General features: G+C 40.4%; 1 protein-coding gene across 2 annotated transcripts; it reads left to right on the forward strand.

The window, feature by feature from the left end:
- Positions 1-190: 190 nt before the first annotated feature.
- LOC307120892 (uncharacterized protein) lies at positions 191-23,410 on the forward strand. Of its 2 annotated transcripts, XM_079808122.1 has the most exons (4): positions 193-232; positions 1,081-1,244; positions 1,296-1,448; positions 17,040-23,410. In XM_079808122.1, exons 2-4 carry the CDS (start codon positions 1,190-1,192, stop codon positions 20,657-20,659), a joined length of 3,828 nt encoding a protein of 1,275 aa, XP_079664248.1. In that variant the 5' UTR covers positions 193-232; positions 1,081-1,189; the 3' UTR covers positions 20,660-23,410. The 2 variants fall into 2 exon arrangements, with proteins under 2 accessions (XP_079664247.1, XP_079664248.1); XM_079808121.1 differs by having other exon boundaries at positions 191-232; positions 1,081-1,448.
- The last annotated feature ends 699 nt before the right edge of the window (positions 23,411-24,109 follow it).

Genomic DNA, 24,109 nt, shown 5'->3' on the forward strand with positions numbered 1-24,109 from the left:
CTAACACACTCTGTTTCTTGAACTACACTCTTTCTCCATCTCATAACATCTACAAGCAACAGAAAGAGTGCAGCTGAGATCAAACCCTCGGTTTAAATTACAGTCCGTGCTGTTAATTTCGTTTGTTGTGTTGTTTTCTAGATGTAAAGTAAAAAATGTAATGTTGACGTTGGCCGTGCGTGATGACGTCAGCGCTTGCGTCAACAATCAGCGGTCCGTGAGGTGAGGTGAGGTAAGCGGCTCACGGTGCTTTGTATATATACAAATGTCAAACACAGCTTGTTTTTAGCTATATTTTACAGGGTCATTTATGTATTGTATCCATCTGGCACAGTAATTGCACTTCTTTTCTGACGTCTGCTGACTGAAATAAACATTTAGCCTAGCAGGCACCGATGTTGGAGCTAATGTTAAATTCATTAAAACCTGAGATGTTCGTCAGTTTGATTGTTTCGATGTTTGGAGCCATAATGCTATTGTTACTGAATGATCAAAAGTCAAAGTATGAACTGTGAGGGTAATTAATCGATCTCGATTTATCTTTTGTTTGTGGGTTAATCTATTTTTAACATTAGGCTAATATCTATTGATGACATGAAGAGGCTTTTCACCGGTTGTTGATTTAAATCTACCACAAGAGGTAAATCTGTAAATGTACGTGAACGTGAAGGACATTGGGAATTAAGGTATTGCTTTCTCATGCTTTCATTTTATTGAAAGAGCCATTTCTATCCCTAGCAAAAAAAACTATCTTTTATTTAAAAAAAAAAAATGTGTCTACATGTCAATGCAATGACTAGTTGTAAATTGAGCTATATTTAATTTCGTATGGTGCTGTATGGTAGTTATGAACTAAGGAAATCTCCCTGATAAGACTTAATAAGAGGGAGTGTCACAACTAACAACTGCAAAGCCTCTTCTTGTCTAAAATAAATAATAATGTTAATATGTACATTTGTGAATGTACTTGTGAAATAACTTTATATTTTGATTGGATAGATAAACAGAAACAAAATGCTTTAAATGTGTGAATTAATGAAACCATCAATTTGATAACTGATTTATTTTTTATTTTTGTAGATCTGAAGCTCCTCCCACAGTGAAGCTCCTCCCACAGCAGTTCACCAATAAATGCTGGAATATTCCCATCAGTCTCTGAGTGAAGAAGACAGAGCTGAACATTGAAAACATGAATGATCCAGAACCCTTCAGAATAAAGCAGGAAGACACTGAAGATCATAGATGTGGTCCAGAACCCTTCAGAATAAAGCAGGAAGATACTGAAGAACAAAGAGGTGGTCCAGAACCCTTCAGAATAAAGCAGGAAGATACCGAAGAACAAAGTGGTGATCCAGAACCCTTCAGAATAAAACAAGAAGATACGGAAGAACAACGATGTTATCTAGAACCCTTCAGAATAAAGGAGGAAGAGACTGAAGAACAAAGAGGTTGGTGTTCTTGATTCTTCAATAAGTTATAAATAGTGATGCACCGATCATGATTTTACATGGCCGATTCCGATACCGATTTTTTTCAAGAAAACTGGCCGATACCGATTTCCGATTTTTTTTTTTTTTACACAATAAAAGAATGAAAGTATACATGATCAAGATGTTTATTTGGTATTTAACAGGATACATTGGCTTTTGGCTAATGAAAACAAGTCCGCAATCTGAAATTAACAGGAAATTTAATTAGAAATGAAAAGGCTGAAAGGTGAAATTAAAGGCAACAACTGCATATTCTGCAATCCAAACAACGATGTTACTTAAATCAGCATTGGTTTTTAAATTCAGTGTAAAGAAAAAAAGTCTTTACCCGTGAAATTAAATAAAACCAAAGTATATAATTGTTCCAAAATGTTAAATCAAATAATGTTTAGTGCAACGAAAAAAACTAAGATGCTACAGCAGGTGCTTTTTAAATCAAATTAAGTCAATGTAATTTTAAGGTCAAATAAAAGGTAACACTTTAGAATAATGGTCATTAGTTAACATTAGTTAATGTATTAACTAACATGAACTAACTATGAGCAGTGCATTTGTTACTGTATTTGTTCATCTTTGTTAACGTTAGTTAATATAAATACAGCTGTTCATGGTTTGTTCATGTTAGTTCACAGAGCATTAACTAATGTTAACAAGATTTTAATAATGCATTAGTAAATGTTGAAACTAACATTAACAAAGATTAATAAACGCTTTATAAGTGCAGTTCATTATTAGTTAATGTTAACTAATGTAGTTAACTAATGTTAACTAATGACCATTATTCTAAAGTGTTACCAAATATAAATGATCATCCTATAGGCTACAGAACTGATAGTATTTCATTTCAAAAGTGCAGCATGTTCTTCTTTAGGCTACAGAAAGAAGTATTTCGGCTTTGTCACAAGTTAGTCTGTTTCGTTCTCATCCGATCCAACACGTGAGAAGCGGAGCTGAACAAACGCTCACATCTACACTTGTGCAGGGCGCGGAGAGGTAAGCTCGCGCAACTTCAGCTCACGCAGGAAAGCGGCTCTTCATTGCCTTTAGCGTATCTCGTCTCTTCCCTCATTTCTCCAGTTTCCGTTTGTAACACGCAAGTGACATGTTCGCGAATGATTGCAATATAGGCGTATGTGCAAATTAGATTTGCTGCCGCTAGGGTGCGTCTCGATTTCTAGGCTAGTTTTGTTTATATATCACAACTCGGCCAGAGCCGTTGAGCTTGGCGAAGTCGCATTTGCATCTTAAGACAGCCCCAGGCTAATAGATTCCCCTTTTAGATTTAATAGCTGCAACTAAAGCAAAACAGTGAACATAATCATGCTGAGATTTGTAATTGCATGGCACTGGCGTTATCTCTTCTACTCGTCAGTAATGCTGAGTCTATCTAACCTTTTCTCCTAATCTCCCCCATATCGCTTTGAAATACAGCATTCTGTGCAGAATTCAGATGGATTTTTTTGATGGCAGATGCCAATACCGATATTATGGAGTAAAAATGTTTTTGATATTGATATATCCGGTATGTGTATATTATTGTACAGTACAGCTAAAGAGTTTGGACACACTTTCCCATTGGTGTGTCCAAACTTTTGACTGGTACTGTATAGAGTCTGTATACTTCACTTTTTCCACATTTTGTTATGTTACAGCCTTATTTCAAAATGGATTAAATTCATAATTTTTTCCCCTCGATTCTACAAAAGTACCCCATAATGATGACATGAAAGAAGTTTTTTTGAAATCTTTGCAAATTTATTAAAAATAAAACACAAACAAAAATTCACATGTCCATAAGTAATCACAGCCTTTGCTCAACTCTATGTTGAAGCACCTTTTGGCTCAATCACAGCCTCAGGTGTTTCTGAGTTTGATGCTAAAGCTCGGCTCACTATGTTTGGGCAGTTTCTCCCATTCTTCTGTGCAGGACCTCTCAAGCTCCATCAGGTTGGATGGGGAGCGTCGGCCATGTTCAGATCTCCAGAGATGTTCAATCGGGTTCAGGTCTGGGCTCCGGCTGGGCCACTCAAGGACATTCACAGAGTCGTCCCGGAGCCACTCCTGTGTTCTCTTGGCTGAGCCTGGTCAGTGTCCTGTTGGAAGATGAACCTTCACCCCAGTCTGAGGTCCAGAACGCTCTGGAGCAGGTCTTCATCAAGGATTCATCTTTCCCTGATCCTGACTAGTGTCCCAGTTCTTGCGGCTGAAACACATCCCACAGCATGAGCTGCCCCACCATGATCACTGTAGGGATGGGATTGGCCAGGAGATGAGCGGTGCCTGGTTTCCTCCATTCAATGTTCAGTCTTTGTTTCATCAGACCAGAGAATTGTGTTTCTCATGATCTGAGTGTCCTTCAGGAGCTGTTTGGCAAACTCAGGCGGGCTGTCATGTGCCTTTTCCTGAAGAGTGTCTTCTGTCTGGCCACGCCCCCACAGGCCTGATTGGTGGAGAGCTGCAGAGATGGCTGTTCTTCTGGAAGGTTCTCCTCTCTCCACAGAGAAACGCTGGAGCTCTGTCAGAGTGACCATCGGGCTCTTGACCTCCCTGACTAAGGCCCTTCTCCCCCGATCGCTCAGCTCTAGGAAGAGTCCTAGTGCTCCCAAACTTCTTCATTTACGAATGATGGAGGCAACTGTGCTCATTGGGCCCTTCAGCTGCAGAAATGTTCCTTCCCCAGATCTGAGCCTCCATACAATCCTGTCTCGGAGTCTCCAGACGATTCCTTCATGGCTTGGTTTGTGCTCATGCACTGTTACCTATGGGACCTTATATAGACAGGTGTGTGCCTTTCCACATCATGTCCAATCAGCTGAACTGACCACAGGTGGACTCCAGTCGAGCTGTAGAAACATCTCAAGGATGATCAGTGGGAACCTGAGCTCAATTTTGAGTGTCATGGCAAAGGCTGTGAATACTTATGGACAGGATTTTAAAAAAAAACTTTTTTATTAATTTGCGAAGATTTCAAACAAACTTTCACGTTGTTAAATTGTTAAATACCCTGCCTCATTATAAACACTTATAAGGATGTGACAAAGATATGTAATGGAGGCAGGGTATTTAACAATTTAACAATAAACTTTATTATCCAAAATGAATACAACACATAACTGTGTTCACGAGGATACTCGCAGAGGTGGGCATTTTGTTGTCAGCACAACTTACAGCCCTCTTGTGCTTGGGTTCAGGACTCAAAAACACATGCGGGGAACTAACTTTCACTCGATGATGGTTAAACTTCGCAAATCACATGCATTCTGAACGGGGGAATTACTATGATCACCTACGATCCCTATACTTCACATCGCACATCCTGTGATGTGACTATCGTGGATGTGCACATCGCCATATCAATGTTAAAACGATACATTGCGCAGCCCTACTTTACAGTAAGTTATGCATTTTACAAACTAGTTAGCAACTACGTAACTAGTTTGTGAAACTAACTATGTAATACGACAAACTACGTTATATGTTCTGTAAAAAAAAATCATATATGCCGATCCCATCTGCGACAGGTTTATATCGGCTGATAAAATAAATCATCGGACTCTAGCGGCGGTTCGTGTGAATCGTTCCCTATCCCCTATGTAGTGCATTGTTGCCATTCACCATGTAGAAAATAGTAACAGTGAACAAGTGACCTATTTCAGCCGCAGCTTCAGTGTCTATTTATAATGAAGGGGGCGGGACACTTCAGATTCTAGAGAGCATTTGATTGGACAAGAAATCAGACAAAAAGCTGAGTAATGTCATCAAAATCATTGATCCATATTGGCGGAAGTGAGAGACTGTACGTTTTGAATGCTTATATCTACTCTACATGAATTTTGTCATTGTTTTGGAGCACACTATCTTATAGAAAAACTTTCATTTTGATCTCATGGGGACTTTCATCAGATCCAGTGGTTGTAGTTACAGGCAGATCTAACAGTGCACATAAACCCTGCACATAAACCATAAGTAACCCGGATGTCATAATACTAGGGGCTTTTGCACCGTCCCTAGAAACTAGTGGAGGTAGTTTTTGGCGTGTTCGCACTGCAGGAACTAGGAATGATTTTAGTTCTAGGGGACTAAATTAGCTCCTACTTCAGAGTAGGGTCTAACCCAGGACAGTAGGAACTTCAGTGTCTTTAGTGTATGATGATTGGCTGAACGCACGCAAAACACCACCCGCCATTTAAAAAAGCAGTATGCACACGCTGATTATAGCCCAAAAAAAGTGGAGTGCTCCTTTAACATGTATTTCATGGATGCGTCTCTAGACTATTTGATGTGCAATCTGGAAGATGAAGCCTAGACCAGGGGTGTCCAAACTCAGTCCTGGAGGGCTATTGTCCTGCAGAGTTTAGCTCCAACTTCCCTCATCACACCTGCCTAGAAGTTTCTAGTAAGCCTAGTAAGACCTTGATTAGCTGGTTCAGGTGTGCTTAATTGGGGTTGGAGCTGAACTCTGCAGGTTATAGTTGTATATTAACGTCGCCGCCTCTGACAAGCGTTTTGCCAATGCAGCTACACTTAATAAATAAACCACACTTTCAATAAACAAAAATAAATCCTATTCATTGATTGTTTTCTGTGTTGACACAAGTTTTTTGTGATGTCCTAACACCCGGGATTATTATACATGTCCATGTCCGTTAATATCCATTTCGTGACCTAATGACTCCTTTGAACCAATTCATTTTAATGAATGGTTAAAACAACTGATCTGTCCAACACTGAACTCTCGAGACGTCCCTGTCTGAAACGGTGTATAACAAATCATTTACTCAGAAATGAGAACATTAGTGTGCTTACCCCATTTAGCAAGAGTGGTTAGTTAGATGTAGCCTTAATAATCCACAGTATTTTCAGGTAAATTACCTATAAAATAATTTAGTTTAAACTGGAGTGAGGTGGAACCAGAACAAAGGTTGTTGTTAGCTAGCTGCTAATTTTATTCAATTGTATATGGTAGACAATTGACTATTATACTTTTTAATGCTACTTTTTAATATTGTTTTAATTATATACAAAAATAATGATCAGGTCTAGCAAAGAAGGATCTTATCTTACAAAGCCACTGGAAAAATCACAGCTTTTTTTGCAAAGAGGGCAAGAAAGGATGACAGTGAGAGTGATGGGAAATGCATTTGTTGTCAGTATTAGGCTCGCAGATCACGTGGCTAGGGTACTTTTTACTGTGTGTGTGCCACCACCAAAAACCCTGAATGCACACATCTGTACATACGTTTTCTGATCTAGATGTATATCACTTTTTTTAAATGTATTATTATTTTTAGCCCCTATTGTATCCGCAAGTTTTCCTTCACTATTCTACTTCTTCCCGAATGGGCGTCTACGGCAGCCCTATCATCGGAACATAGGAAAATTATGATATTTGGCACACTTGTAGTGATGGTAATAAATAGTACTCTGACAAATTTTAGAGTCTCTTGGGCCAACTCTGTAGCGCCACCTTCAGTACAAAAATTCACTTTTCAAAAGGTTATTACTTTTGAACCCTTTGTTCTAGAAAAATTTAATTTAGTTCACCCGATTCCTCTGTTCATGTTGATCACATCAACTTGCATTAACCCATTACAGTAGTGGCCATTTTGAAAAGTACAGTATTCCATTTTTTCACTCCTCCACCAAATCTCCAGTTCTTCCGCTCAGATGATCTTAAGATTGAGCTGCACAGAAATGACCAAACAGATTTTTTAAAATTCATCTTTGTTCAAAAGTTATGATGTCGTGAACTTAAAGGGTTAGTTCGCCCAAAAATGAAAATTCTGTCATTAATTACTCGCGTTCAATTCAAATGGATTAATTTCCAGATGTCTTTATGAATTTTTGAAGCATTAAAGTTGCAATGGCATAGGCTGTCTATTTAGGGACAGAAATCTCTCAGATTTCATCAGAAATATCTTCATTTGTGTTCCAAAGATAAACGAAAGTCTTACGGGTTTGGAACGACATGAGGGTGAGTAATTAATGTAAAAAATGAAGGGTTAAGGTTAGTAAAAAACCCTAGTAAAAAATGAATTTTCATTTTTTTGAGTGAACTAATCCTTTAACAACGTTGACCCAAAATTGGTTCAGAAGCTGTATCTTGGCCAAACTCAGTGCAATCTAAATGAAAATTGGTACGCTTTATCAAAACCATGATCTGAGGGTCCATCCAAATTTGGGAACAGCACCACCTACAGGTCATGAGTTCTGAAAAATTGCTATTTTTGCTAATAACTTTTGAACAGTTTGTCAGAATCATGATCTTGGTGTCTGTGGATTCCTTGTGTCATACCAAGGAATCTGAGGATACCGATTTTGCCAGGATTGGATATACCAAGTGTCCGACATTTTAAATATTGTCATAAATTGCAATATCTTTTAAATAATTTGACATATCGGCACAAAATGTAGGGATAATCGGCATGTACCGAAAGTTACCGAAGCAGTTTAAACAGCGCCACCTAGTGTTCAGAGATATGTTTTCTGCAAACTTTTGAAAACATTGTTCAAAATATGTTTTCTCTGTGTCATAATGTTCCTTGGTTTATGCCAATTCCGATGATAACACATTTGTCAATACCTATCCGTTTGTCTGTCCGCCATATGGAAGCAAATGAAAATCGGCTAAGATGATCTTTCAACCGAGCCACACAGAAATGACTGAATGGATTTTTGTTATTTACTACCATTCCCGAGATATACTTCTCCGAATTTGACCTTGCCTGTGTTTATGCTAGTCTGATGCTAGTTATCTTGATGCCAGGGGTTGGTAGCAGCTGATAAGAAAAATCAATATATGCAGCTTTATTGCAAACAAAATCAAACTAACAGAAATTCTCATGAGTCTTTCGAACTTCAAAAACAAGAACAGATCATCCAGTACATGGCAACTGAACAGGACTAAACACAGGGCTTAAACACACAGCAAACAAGAGGAACTAATGACACTAATTAACAAGACACACCTGAACTAAGGACTCTAATCTTCTGTAACCAAGGAGACACACAGGCAGGGGATGGAGGAAAGCTGAACTAATCAACTGAGAGATTAACAATGAAACTCGGCACAATGAAAACAACATGCATATGACAGATGTACAGTGCATAAACGAGTACTCCCCCTCTGAACAAATACAAAACATGTATTTTCTTAATGATCACTAATACAATTCATGGAAAGATGGCAAAATTGAAATGTATTAAACATATACTTAATAAAAACAGAGGAATAGATGTCATTAATATCCGTAATATATGTAAATTAGCCAATTTTGTTTAAATTAAGGATCTACAGAATACGCCACAGGTGCTCAAGATTGGGTGAAATACATGTCACTCTGGGAGAATACATATTGGAAAATGACCAACAACGCAGGGAATAAGGAGAGAGTAGCACCTTCTGTTTCAAGTTTTTGTATTACATCACACATTGGTGTGTGAATTCATGACACACTGATAAAGCACAACTCCCTCACACCTTCAGCGCTCATACATCCCTATATAAGAGCTTTACTACCACTGAACTTCACTGTAGGAACCAGGCACTTCTCACTGTACTCTTCCTCTAGCAACTGTTAGATCCTAAATGATTGATGATTGACTCATGAGACCGGAGTATGGATTCCCAGAAGTCTATATTTGTTAAATATGGACCTTGGGAAAGGATAATTTACTTTATTTTGCTTTGGCTCCAGTAGGTGGTTTCAGTGGGGACAACAACCATTCATGTCACTTCTGCAGGCTGCATCTTAATGCTGCGTTCACACCAAACGCGAATAGAGCGTCTGGCGCGATTGATTTCACTGTTAAGTCAATGGAAAGGCGTGTTGACGCGCGTCTGGAGGCGGCGCGAAGGACGCAAATCCACCTCATTCGCGCGTCCAGTTCGCGCGAATGGCGCGAATTGGACGCCAATTGAGCGTCTTGCGTGATACGCGCGTTACACGCGAATTGTGCTTTTGTGCATTCACGCGTTTGAAGCGAATTCGCGTCTGACGCCCGAGTTGAAAAATTTGAACTTTGGCGTCAATTCGCGCCGCGTTAACCAATCAGGAGCCTGCTTGCTACTGTCACGTGGTAAAGTGACGTGTATGAGAAACCCTGCATAAATTAAAAATAGTACTATTGTGTCACAAAATGTAGTTTTAAGACTTTTTCAGGTGGGAATGTAGTTGTTTAAATCTCAAATCTGTGGTTTATTTATAAAGAGAGCGCCTATTTAAAAAAAATAATCTTGTGTTTTTGGAGTTGTGAGCTCCAGGCGATCACCGGGCTCTCAGTGCTCATAACCCCGGCGAGGGCAGCCTTTCCTCGGCCAGTCCTTCTGCCGTCTGCCGCTGGCTCTGATGGCCTGTAGTGGTTCGTCTTGTGTGGATCTAACGGCCGAGCTTTGCTCTCATGAATCTATAATTTGTTGTCTGCCAAATCGTTTTGACTGAGGGCAAAGAGAAGTTTCATAACTTTATATTTTAAGGATATTTAAACATACATGCAGTGAAGATAATGTAGGAGTTGCCTGGACCACATTTGTGTGGCTATTAATGCTTAATATATATGTTTAATGAAAATGAAAAGAGGCAGAGTGGTGTTTTATGACATATTTCTCCTGGAGTGCCTTGAACGCATGTCAATTTCGCTTCCAACGCTCGATTTCTACGCGCGTCCAATTCTCTGCGGACGCGCGAATGCATTTAAAGTGTTCGCGCGTGAAACTAGACGCGGTAGACGCGATTTTGACGCTCAATTCGCGTTTGGTGTGAACGCAGCATAAGGCCTGTGCCACCGGGACGATTATCAGGCACCAGCGTTTTTCGAGACGTTTTTTCCGGCACGTCTTTGTGTTCACACCCAAGCGATTTCCACTGGAGATGCGCCGAGTGAACGTGCACATTCAGTAGATGATGGCGCTCCCAGAACACAAGGTGGCGCTGCTCCACTTTACGCTTCTGACACTCGCTTGTCACGCAGAAGAAGAAGAGAGACAGGATTTACATACTTACCAAAACCATTCACACACTTTTTGCTACCTGGCAAGCAACATTAGCAGCTCATCTTCTCCTTTGGCTGAATCCGAAATTGCCCCCTATACCCTTAAATAGGGCATTATTTGAGGGGACAGCCATTTGAAGTGGTGTCCGAAACCATAGTGGACGGTACTGAGTGCACTCATTCAATCCCACATTGACGAGTGTACAGCCGATGTAAACAAAAGTGCAGATTTCATTGATTGGCCAGTTTTTAATGCACCGCGTCAAAACAAAAAACGAACCCAAGGCGTTTTTTTTTTTTAATGAGCACACTCACATTGGCGCCCTTTGTTAAAAGTTAAACGTCTGTAAAAAAACGTGCGCATGTGAACCGGCCTTTACTCTGTGAGATAAACAGTCACTCTTTTCATAGCTTTTGCTGGCTCTGAGACACTCGCCTAGTATTTCTCCTACTTTTTGTCTAGCAAAATATCACTAAATGAAAGCTTAAAATTAAGGCCTGATTATTTCAGGGGCCTTGTCACTAGTCCATTGTTTTTGAATATGTTACTTTTGCTATATTTTCACACTTAAAACAATGGTTTAGTCCTTGCACAAGCACAGCAGTCATCTACATCACTCATAAATCACAATAACTGATCAAATAAGGCTTCGGCGGGGTACAAATTCTGAGATAAAACAACGCAAGTATTGATAACAGTATCGTTTGTCCTTAAGTTTATTGGTATTGACCCAATTATGTACCGGCCCCAAAAGATACCGGTTCTCTGTGCCCATCCCTACTGCTGTGGAGTCAACACAGAAGCAGCTGTATCAATACTCATATCGTCAAGTTGTATGTGATGATAAATCATCGTAACGATTAGGGATCGACCGATATGGATGTTTTAGCGCCAATGCCGATACCGATTTTTTTTCATCAGCCTTAGCCGATGACCGATACGGGCTGCCGATATTTGGAGCCGATACTGCTTTTGCTCCCTCTATTTACATCATAAAAATGACACAATTATCATGATGATAATTTACAATTTACAATTTAAAAAAGGAACATTTATTGAATTTACATCATAAAAATGACACTATTATCATGATGATAATTTACAATTTAAAAAAGGAACATTTATTGAACTGAAAAAATATATATATTTAACAAATAGTAAAAACAGGTGAGGTAGAACAAGAAAAAAAGAGTTCAGTGGTGAAAATAAATTATGAAAATAAATATTTAAGCATAAATAAAATAATTACACTATTGCCCACAGTATCAACAAGCAAACAGCATAATAAAGTGCACAGTGATGGTACTATACTTAATTTTAAAACTATTTACAACCTAGTCATTTAATGGTTACACTCTAAAAAATGCTAGGTTAAAAATAACCCAAGTTGGGTTGAATATGGACTAACCTAGCAATTGGGTTGTTTTGACCCAGTGATTGGGTTAAATGTTTGCTTAAAATAACCCAATTGCTTGCTGGGTTAAAAGAACCCAATGGATGGGTTAGTCCATTTTCAACCCAACTTGGGTTATTTTTAACCCAGCATTTTTTAGAGTGTAGGTGCACTTAACTTAATCTCTTGTAGAGCAACACCAGCGGTAATTCAGGAGAAAATCTCCCAATTCTCCATGTGAAACTTCAGTCTTTCCACCTTTTACCATCGTGTCAATTCTCAATTGATTTTGATTCATATGCGCGAGGGAGAGCAAGACAGTTTGAAGACGGTGAGAGCTGCCCTGTGGACGCCTGTCTGTAAATAATGCAGGGAAAAAAATATCGGCGAACACAGCAGACTTGTATCGGCCGATGCCGATACACTTAAAAATCGCAAATATCGGACGTTGTTGGCCATCATGACATGTGTTGGCTCTTCCAATGGCTCACTGCCCACGCCCCCGGCACGACCTCACCACGCCCTAATCAATCCGGCACTGCGGGTCTCAGGTAGAGGTCTTCACGGGTCCAAAAATTCATACCCGAACCCGAAGAGACCCGTAATGTGCTTAACGGAACCGACCCGGACCCGTCTATTATTTCAAAAGCTGGACCCGGACCCGTGAAGATCCGAGAAATGCCAAAAACGTAGTACCCGGAACCGACCTGGACCCGTCTATTATTTAAAAGCTGGAACCGAACCCGGCGTGAAGACACAGACCCGACTGGACCCGACTGTCACATATTCCACAATAACTGATATTAACAAGTCAATAAACAAGTTATGAAAAATATAACTTTTTGTCTTACCTAGCCGTCGTCTCCCTTCCTTGTAACGTTACTTGTGATGCATTACATCCTTGCCAAAAAGTTAAATCCATGTTATTCCTCTCTTGTTATTCCAAGCATGCTTAATTCACTCATCATTTCAGCTTTAAAAGTCCACTTTATGTCACGGTGACGGATGACAAATGCGTCTTTGCAGATTTGCATTTCGACTCTAGTTAACTCGCATAATAACTTTGACTGTTTGCCTTTTTGAACTATAATAGCGATTGCTCGTTCGGTGGCCGCTGACGTCCGCATTATTTATATGCTATAATCTCTGTGAGCGAGCCTGACCACCAAAACTTTAAGAAATAAGACGGTTCATTCATATTATTATTAAAGTCAATCACAGCGGAAGCTCGGGTTGCCATAGAAATGACACGCGCTTGATACTGCGCACATGCGCGGTGGCTGGAGCAACCTGAAATATGAGCTTTTTTACGCAATTTGAGCATCATAGAAAACATTTGTGACAGTTCAACTGAGATTTTGTTGCTGATTTTAAATATATTATTTAAATATAATTTCAAATCAAACTTCAACAGTGCGTCACACGTAGACAGCACTTACTTTTTTCTCATGTTTGTCCACAATATGCATGAAGGATGCCCGGACAGAAGAGGTGCCCGTGGGTTTAACTTCTTTATATTCGTTGTTTTTTAGCTTTTTTCACACATCACTCATGAAGGTAACCATTATTATTACCGTGCGCTTGCAGAGAGAGCGAGCGAGCGAGAGAGAGAGAGAGAGCGAGCGCGTGAGGCGAGCGAGCAAGAGAGAGAGAGATCGCTCGTGTTTTTCTTCTTTCTTTTTTTTAAACCTTATTTCCCGGCTCACACTTTTCTTATCCTAATTTTACAGTTGCAAGTTACAAAAAACACACAAGCAGTGCTGACTGACTCTGATCACGGGCAGGTGTTCTCCGAGTCCGGATCGACTCGGGTTTTGCACACAATGTTAAACAGACCCGGGACCCGTAGTAATAGATTGGGACCCGACCCGGACCCGGCTGATCATTTAAAATATAGACCCGAACCCGTACGGGTCCCGGGTCGGGTCCACGGGTCTCGGGGGCTCCGTGAAGACCTCTAGTCTCAGGTTCGTCCCCTCTGTCTCCACTGGGCTTTGCCCACTTTTCCAGCATTTTTCAAATATTGCCAGTGGGTGGAGTTAGGCTCTGACCAGGGGTTGAGTTACCCTTTAACAATGCCAAGGAGGAAAGACCTCAGACCTTAGAGAAGCAATTGTTGCTGCCAATCGATCTAGGAAGGGTTACTAGGCCATTTCCAAACATTTTGAAGTCCATCATTCTATAGTGAGGAAGATTATTCGCAAGTGGAAAACATTCAAGACAGTTGCTAATCTTCCCAGGAGTGGTCAGCAAATTAAGTAAAAAAACCCCAAGAGCTACATATCAGACTCTACAGGCCTCAGTTAGCATGTTCAATTTTAAAGTTCATGACAGTACAATTAGAAAAAGACTGAACGAGTATAGCTTCTTTGGAAGGGTTGCCAGGAGAAAGCCTTTCCAACATTTACATTTAATCATTTTGCAGACGCTTTTATCCAGATGAGGAATACAGCAAGCGATTCACTGTGCAGAGGTAAACAAACACAAGAAGTGCTAAAAATTCTAAGTTTCAGACATTGCTTCGAGTAGCATAAGCTAGAATAGGGAGGGTTTAAATGAAAGTTATTTTTTTAGATGAGGTAAAGTGCGCACTGAAGAGATGAGTTTTCAGCTGTCTTTTGATTGTTGTCAGGGATTCTGCCTTCTGGATGAAGGCGGGGAGTTCATTCCACCAGCAAGGATCAGGGAACGAAAATGTTCTGGATAGTGATTTTGTGCCTCTCTGTGATGGTACCATGAGTCGTCGCTTATTTACCGATCGTAGGCTTCTGGTAGGGATGTAGTCTCGTAAGAGCCAGTGGAAGTAGGAGAATGCTGAGCCTGTGGTAGATCGATAAGCAAGTATATTTTGAACTTGATGCAAGCAGCAAGCGGTTGCCAGTACAGAGAGATAGAGATGTGTGCTGTAGGCCCTTATCAGTCTCGTTGAAGACAGGACGTGCTGGAACGTTCTGAATCATTTGCAGAGGTTTGATTGTGCAAAATTGGTAGTCCGGCCCGAAGTGCATTGCAATAGTCAAGCCTAGAAAGGACCAGGGCCTGGATGAGAAGTTGTTTTGCATGCTCAATTAGGAAATGCCTAATCTTCCTGATGTTGTGTAGGGCAAATCTGCATGACCGAGCTGTCTTTGCAATGTGGTCTTTGAAGGTCAGTTGGTCCTCAAAAATTACTCCCAAGATTTCTGGCTGACCATGGGGTAGTTGATTATGTACCTATCTGGATGGTGAAATCATGCTGTATAGATGGATTGGCAGGGAAGACGAGAAGCTCAGTCTTTGCCTGGTTGAGGTGATGTTTTTACTGTGGGATCATCTGGTTGAAATGAAAGGTAGAGCTGTTCCTCTCTCTAAAAAGAGCATGGCAGTACAGCTTAGGTTTGCAAAGTTGCATCTGAACAAACCAAGACTTCCTTTGGACAGACAAGACCAAAGTGGACATGTTTGGCCGTAATGCCATTGCTTTTGTCGAAAACCAAACACAGCATATCAGCACAAACACCTCATACCAGCGGTCAAGCACTGTGATGATTTGGGCTTGTTTTGCAGCCACATGATTTGGGCGCCTTGCGGTCATTGAGTCCACCATGAACTCCTCTGTATAACATAACACAGTATTCTAGAGTCAAATTTGAGGCCATCTGTCCGACAGCTAAAGCTTGACCGTAATTGGGTCATGCAACAGGACAATGATCCCAAGCACACCAGCAAGTTTACAACAGAATGGCTGTTATAGGGCCCTATGATTTCCACGATCACGGAATCGTTAACGCAGAATTTCCCGGAATTTTACATATTTGGAATGAAATGCGGTTTTGTGTGGGATAATAATGTATGTCTGGGGAAAATGCAGACCAGGGGAAGCAAATTTGGACAAATCTGGACCCCTCCCGTCATTTCAGCTCCCCCTTCAAAACAATGAAAGTATGGCGAAGCGGCTCACCACGGTTCTGCTTTTGTCTGCGAAAAAGTTAAGAAACTCAACGCTAAGCCCTCAGTACCGAGCTGAGCAGTTCCCTTGTGGGGAGTGCTTGCTGTATTTTGCATTGTTTTTAATGCATTTTAATATACTGTATGGAAAATAATGTCTTAAATGAACTTGAGAGAAAATGAGATGTGCGGGACAGCGCGTCTGATCCGCATCATGTTCGGCAGAGGTAGATCTTAAAGTGACAGTAGCACTGATAATGTCTGTCATTAATGTTCAAAGAAAAACGGGAACCGAGAAGATTGTAGCTTTAATGATGATTCATCTATATTTCACTTATTAATTATGCTGTTAAGAAAGGTGTTGATAACTTTATTCAATTTTGTAGACTGTCTGACAGGGAAGGCCACAGGTAAATATAACATTTATTATAATGGGTTTATGTAAAGATTGTTTTAAGTTCAATTAAATTAAAAGTTGTTATTTTTTTAAAGCCTAATAAATGTTGAAGTTGGTAGCTTTCAGTTATACTGTAATGTAACGTCAATGTTTCATATAGACATTAATATCAGTGATACTGGCCTTCATTCATAAAAAGATGCCATTACAACACACATTTAAAATATGCTGTCTTTAAATTGTTTCTAAATTAATTTGGAGAGTAACTGAAATTATTACAATATAAAAATATTAAAAACTCCAATGATTTTAATTGCAATTCATCATGATTAATTACAGAAAAAATTTGATTAATTCTTTTTTTTAAATGATCAATTCACAGCACTAATGTTTTGTTGTGACCTGAAGTACTTGCGGTACTTGACCTGAAAAGTAAATGTGATGTTTGTTACCTCAATAAATTTAAGGTCATTCCTATTTTATGTTTTATTATATTAACATTAAAAACACACTTTTTTTTACGACTTAAATAACAGTTAAGGGTAAAAAAACTGAATTCCCAAAAATTTAAACGGAAAAAAAAGGAATTAGCAAAAATTTTAACGGAAAAAACAGAATTCAAGAAAAAATTAAATGGAATTTGTGAAAAAAATAAAACGGATTTCGGTTTGAATCTTAGGGTGCACTTAGTTTGTCACATTAGTTTCTCCATTTTGGCTTTACTTTTGTTGAACACATAAACTGTGCCTGTTATGTTTTAAAAATAATAATTGGATGAAAAATGTACCAAATTCAAATGAATGCATCAAAATGATAATATTTTTTTTACTTTAATTTTAGACCTGATAGAAGAGAACATGGAGATTGAAGTGGGGGAGAAGCATCATGTCAAAACTGAAGAAAAATCATTGAGTCCCTCATTGAAAAGAAGAGACAAAATATGTTTCACTTGCCCTCAGTGTGGAAAAAGGTTCCCATACAAACAAAGTCTTGAACTTCACATGAGAATCCACACCGGAGAGAGGCCTTTCACATGTAATCAGTGCGGGAAGAGTTTCACACAAAAAGGAACCCTTAGTGAACACATGAGGATCCACACCGGAGAGAAGCCGTATGCCTGCGCTCGATGTGGGAAGAGTTTCACACAAAAAGGAAACCTCAACAAGCACATGAAAATCCACACTGGAGAGAAACCGCATGCATGCGATCAATGTGGGAAGAGGTTCAGACAAAAAGTAATGCTTAATGAACACATAAGGGTCCACACTGGAGAGAAGCCGTACACATGTGATCAATGTGGGAAGAGTTTTGCACAAAAAGGACATCTTAACAAACATATTAAAATCCACACTGGAGAGAAGCCGTACACATGCGATCAGTGTGGGAAGAGTTTCAGACAAAGAGTAATGCTTAACGAACACATGAGGATCCACACCGGAGAGAAGCCGTACACATGTGACCACTGCGAGAAGATTTTCACAATAAAAAGAAATCTTAATGAACACCTAAAAATCCACACTGGGGAGAAGCCGTATGCATGTGATCAATGTGATAAGAGTTTCACACAAAAAGGAACCTTTAACGAACACATGAGGATCCACACTGGAGAGAAGCCGTACACATGCAATCAGTGTGGGAAGAATTTCACACAAAAAGGAAACCTTAACAAACATATGTCAATCCACACTGGAGAGAAGCCGCACACATGTGATCAGTGCGGAAAGAGTTTCAGACAAAAAGTAATCCTTAACGAACACATGAGGATCCACACTGGAGAGAAACCGTATTCATGTGATCAGTGTGGGAAGAATTTCTCACAAAAAGGAAACCTTAACAAACATATGAAAATCCACACTGAAGAGAAGCCGGACACATGTGACCAGTCTGGGAATAGTTTTGCAGAAAAAGGAATCCTTAATGAACACATGAAAAGCCACATTGGAGAGAAGCCGTACACGTGTGACCAGTGCGGGAAGAGTTTTGCGCATAAAGCATCCCTTAATGAACACATGAAAATCCACACTGGAGAGAAACCGCACACATGTGATCAGTGTGGGAAGAGTTTCACACAGAAAGGAACCCTTAAGGATCACATAAGAACCCACACTGGAGTGAAGCCATTCGCTTGTGACCAGTGTGGGAAGAGTTTCGCACAGAAAGGAAACCTTAATGATCACATGAGGATCCACACCGGAGTGAAGCCGTACACATGTGATCAATGTGAGAGGAGCTTCACACGAAAAGAGCACCTTAATGAACATATTAAAATCCACACAGGAGAAAAACCACATACATGTGATCAGTGCGGGAAGAGTTTCACACAAAAAGGAACCCTTAAGGATCACATGAGAATCCACACTGGAGAGAAGCCACACAAATGTAATCAATGTGGGAAGAGTTTCACACAAAAAGGAAATCTTAACAAACACATGAAAAGCCACACAAGAGAGAAGCTCCTCACATGTGATCAGTCCGGGAAGATTTTCACGCAAAAGGGCAACCTTAATGTACACATGGGGGAGAAACCATTCACATGTGATCAGTGTGGGAGGAGTTTCATGCAAAAAGGAAACCTGAACGTACACATGAAAATCCACACCGGAGAGAAGCCATTCACCTGTAATCAGTGTTGGAAGAGTTTCACACATAAAGGAAACCTTAACGTACACATGAAAAGCCACACTGGAGAGAAGCCGCACGCGTGTGATCAGTGTGGGAAGAGTTTTGCGCATAAGGCAACTCTTAATGAACACATGAAAATTCACACTGGGGAAAAGCCACATACATGTGACCAGTGTGGAAAGAGTTTCAAACGAAAAGAAAACCTTAATGATCACATGAGAATCCACACTGGAGTGAAGCCGCACACATGTGACCAATGTGGGAAAAGTTTCACACAAAAAAGACACCTTAATGATCACATGAGAATCCACACCGGAGAGAAGCCGTACTCATGTGATCAGTGTGGGAAGAGTTTCCGAAAATCAAGTGTTTTTAAAGTACATTTGCTTACTCATTCTAGAGAAAGACTATACAACTGTGATCAATGCGGTAAGAAGTTTTTTAGGCCAGATTTCCTGAAGGACCACCTGAAAGTTCATACAAAGGAGAAGCCTTACGTCTGTTATTTATGTGGAAAGAGTTTTAGTCAGATGGGTGCATTAAAAATACACCAGAAAAGACACAGCGGTGTGAAGGATCGTATTTGCTCTGAGTGTGGGAAGACGTTTTTTACTGATAGTGCACTGAAAGTGCACCAGATAGTTCACACTACAGAAACCCCTTACAAGTGTTCACACTGTGACAAGAGATTTAAACAGTCAGTATATCTGAAAATACATGAAAGGATCCACACTGGAGAGAAGCCACACACATGTGATCATTGTGGGAAGAGTTTCACACTAAAAGGAAACCTTAACGAACACATGAAGATCCACACGGGAGAGAAGCCGTACTCATGTGATCAGTGTGGGAAGAGTTTCACACATAAAGGAAACCTTAACGTACACATGAAAAGCCACACGGGAGAGAAGCCGTTCTCATGTGATCAGTGTGGGAGGAGTTTTGCACATAAAGTAACTCTTTACAAACACATGAGTTTCCACACTGGAGAGAAGCCACACACGTGCTATCAGTGCGGGAAAAGTTTCACACGAAAAGAGCACCTTAATGAACACATGAAGATCCACACCGGAGAGAAGCCACACAAATGTGATCAGTGTGGGAAGAGTTTCACACAAAAAGGAAACCTTAATGAACACATGAAAATCCACACAGGAGTGAAGCCGCACAAATGTGATCAGTGCGGGAAGAGTTTCACACATAAAGGAAACCTTAACGTACACATTAAAAGGCACGCTGGAGTGAAGCCGTACACATGTGATCAATGTGGGAAGAGTTTCAGAAAATCAAGTGTTTATAAACTTCATCTGTGTACTTTTTCAAGAGAAAGACTATATAACAGTGACCAGTGCAGTAAAAACTTTTTTAGGGCAGATTTCCTGAAGGACCACCTGAAAGTTCATACAAAGGAGAAGCCTTACGTCTGTTCTTTGTGTGGAAAGAGTTTTAGTCAGATGGATAATTTAAAATCACACCAGAAAAGACACACCGGTGTGAAGGATCATGTTTGCTCGGAGTGTGGGAAGAGTTTTTTCACAGATAGTGAACTGAAAGTGCACCAGACCGTTCACACTAAAGAAAAACCTTACAAGTGTTCACACTGTGACAAGAGATTCAAACGGTCAATATATCTGAAGATACATGAGAGGATCCACACCGGAGAGAAGCCGTATCACTGCCATTCATGTGGAAAACGTTTCACTCAATTATCTTCTCTAATCTTTCATAAGAAAAAATGCATGCCTGAGAATATGGTAGGTAGTTTGAGTTCTGATCCTGTACTTCCAGGTGTGAACCTGTGTAGTGCTGCATCAGAGATTATTTTGATAATCGATTAATCAAAGAGTATTAGAATGATTAATTGACTGCTCATTGATTTTCACAGATTAGTCAGGCTTTGATTGCTTATTCAGCTTTTTGCATTTAGTTAAAATGTTGAGTTATACCCTATATTCTAACTAAGACATAAAACAAGCACATCACTTGAAACCGTCTTTGTAATAAACTTTGAGTCAACTGAATTGACCAATCAGTTTTCTGTCCTCCTCCTCAGCTGCCAACATTGCTTAGAACTGAAACAGAAAAACAAAAGGCCATTTATTTCAGAACACGTTCACATATTGTTGATAAAATATTAATCTACAAACAATCATAACTGGTTTACAATTACAATTATTATGTAAAATAAATTTACAATACAAATAAATTAGCATTTACATTCACCATTTAAACAACAGTTCCCTTTCGTTCAGTCACTCCGAGTTACGTGTCTGACGAATAGGGGTTTCGCTTAGAAGTCTATCACCTTCGAGTTCTTACAAAACCAGCCAATGGCAATGAAGGTGACCGCATGCTCCCTTGGTCAGCTGTGGTCCAGGAGAGACACCTGTGGCTCAACCTGGCCGATTTGAGAGATGCTGAGTGAACCCGTTTCCTCAACGCTCCCATATCCCAGGCTGGCCTCTTCGGCGGCGCAGTCGAGAACTTCGCCCAACAGTTCTTGGCCGCCCAGAATTAGACTAAGGTCATTAAACGTATACTGCCCCACCTGCTCAGTCGCCTCAACCTTCTTTCCCCCTTGTGGCTCCTGCCCCTTCCGCCCGGCCCAAGCAGCAGCCTTCACCCGGGCCGCACTGTGGAGGTGGTCGCAGGAAGGCGCCTCGGTCGGCGAAGTGGCGCTCCTGGCGCGGACAACTCAGAGATGGGTTCCAGTTCTTTCCGGGAGATGATAGCAGGGTCACTCCTTCCCCCGGGGGATAATCTTTTGTTCCCGGGGGTCAGCAGCGCCTAGAAAGAACTCATGTCCCCATCTTTGAGCTCCCAGAGGCTGTGGATGGCAGTGCGCTATGCTCAATGGCCTCGCCTCTCTCATCCCCCTCTGTCGCCCGACCCCTGTCAGGCAGACCCCAGTGGAACGTATGTCCTTCCCTGGTCTCCTCTGTCAGGACTGGGCAGATGACCGTGCACCAATACCGGGATGCTACGCCTCCCACATGTGGGCCGGTCACGCCGCTTCGCTGCCCCACCCGGGGTACGTCTGTGGTTCGCATGACCCCGCTGGTTCAATTCTTTCAAGCCTGGCTAGAGCTTCCCAATAAGTCCGGCTTCTACAGCTCTTACTTCATTGTACCCAAGAAAACCGGTGGGTTAAAGGGTTAGTTCACCCAAAAATTAATTAATTCTGTCATTAATTACTTACCCTCATGTCGTTCGACACCCGTAAGACCTCCGTTCATCTTCGGAACACAAATGAAGATATTTTAGCTGAAATCCGAAGGCTCGGAAAGGCCTCCATTGGCACAATGCACTTTACACTCTCAAGACCTATAAAAGGTACTAAAGACGTCATTACAATCCATCTCACTACAGTGCAGGTTCTACAATAACTTTATAAAGCGGAGAGAATAGTTTTTGTGCGCAAAAAAAATAACGACTTATATAGTGATGACCGATTTCAAAATAATGCATCATGAAGCTTCGAAGCATTATGAATCACACCCCCCCCCCCACCCCCCCGCGCGCGCACACACACACACCCGCATGTTAAAATGCCCAACTTTGAAAATATGTTTACAGCCTAGTACAAAAAGTGGTTTTGGTCTATATAGCTAATTTTGCCGTTCATAACAACTGTGAGCAGTGGCGGAGCCAGAATTTTTTTCATAGCTGTGGCCGGGCAGTCTGGGGTGGCACAGAAATCTTCATTATTTCAACATAAAAATTAGTTTGACCATAATGTACTGGACTGATTTAGTGCCTACGAACAACACAACTGAATACAGTTAATTTGTACTTAAATGTTATTGAGATAGTCGTGAATTAGATCACGGAATACTGAGTGAATTTGACATTTTTTGCATTATTCCTCACCTCCAGGCATATTAATAAATGGGCTCACATTATAGCTAAAGTTCAACTTGCTCAGTCAGCTTGGTTCTGGTTCTCAAAAACCCAATAGCTTGTTATCCTTTGTTGCATCTTCATGGATGAGACATGCAGATAACTACATAGCCTAAGTTATTCAATCTTCATTGAATCAATGAACTCAACAATTCTGAGTTAGACTCTAAGGACTGTTTATAAAACTTGCAACTGGAAAAGTAAATACTGAAAATTTGAACTTTCTATATCAGTTCTATCTTGAATTAAACTCGGTACAAAAGAAAAACGTGTGTTCTCTTTTGAATCCCCATGTGCAAGAATGTGAATAAGGGCAGAAGTCAACATTGTATTTTGTGCATTTAAATATGTATATTTATGCATTCCATTGTTGTTTGTATACTTTACAAATTTAGCGAGCGCCTATTGTAGTACAAATGCACAGTGCTTACATAAAAAAAAATTACATATTAGCTGTGCCTTATATTGTGATCTCACATGGCAGAATATTTTATCCCAGAGACGTGATGCATATTTAATAAACACACAAATGTATGCACAGTTTTCACGCAACTTTAATCTCCTTTTTGATTATTTCATGACTTAATTGACTACAGACTTTGCATGCTCGTAGTTTCTTTTGCGCTTTATTTGTAGAAAACACACAAATAAGCACCAATACCTGCCTGGGTGTGTAATAAAGACTTGTATAACTGAATTGACTAGACTGGACCTGTTCTTACCGACAGCCCCACTGGCTTCAAGCTAGCTACCTAAGCATTGCCCTTTAAGCCGAAAGTATACTTATTTTGACTTGTACGCGTACACAGGCATTCGACACATGCACAGTTTTAAGCAATCTTGCCACGAGTTACAGCCATGAAAACGCGGATGTGCGACACGGGTGTACAAAGTATAAGCGCTTACAAAAATCCGGCGGAGCGTGTACAGCATGTACAGTATCATCTGGTGACGAAATTTGCGCCACACTTAAAAAGTGAAGTATACTTTGGCCTTTACTAATTTTCCTCTGTTCATGTATTTCAGGGTCAACTCCCTGTTTGATTCATTCCCTGCCTACCCATGTGTTGTCACACTAATGAGGGCATCCCATTTTGATTGTGATCTCACAGCTAGCGCTCAAGTCAAGTCAACTTTATTTATATAGCGCTTTTAACAATGTAGATTGTTTCAAAGCAGCTTTACAGTGTTAAACAGGAAAATAATGCAGCATAATAATGATGCAGCATAATAATGCTCAGCAAAAAGTTTTTCTTTTCACTCATTAGGTGAGAAAATAAACTCTGTATAGTTATTCTGTCCCATTTGACCTTATGCCCCAATCACCCCTAATTGTAATTTGGGCAAAAATAGGAGTGTCCCTTTTCTCATTTCCAGGTTTCTCAGAA

Source organism: Gobio gobio (genome assembly GCF_949357685.1).
Source record: "Gobio gobio genome assembly, chromosome: 24".
Classification (NCBI taxonomy): Eukaryota; Metazoa; Chordata; class Actinopteri; order Cypriniformes; family Gobionidae; genus Gobio; species Gobio gobio.

Coding starts and splice junctions, on each gene's coding strand:
- LOC307120892 (XM_079808121.1), top strand. CDS start 1,190: ATGAATGATCCAGAACCCTTCAGAATAAAGCAGGAAGACACTGAAGAT. Junction 1,449..17,039: donor AGAGACTGAAGAACAAAGAG/GTTGGTGTTCTT, acceptor CTTTAATTTTAG/ACCTGATAGAAGAGAACATG.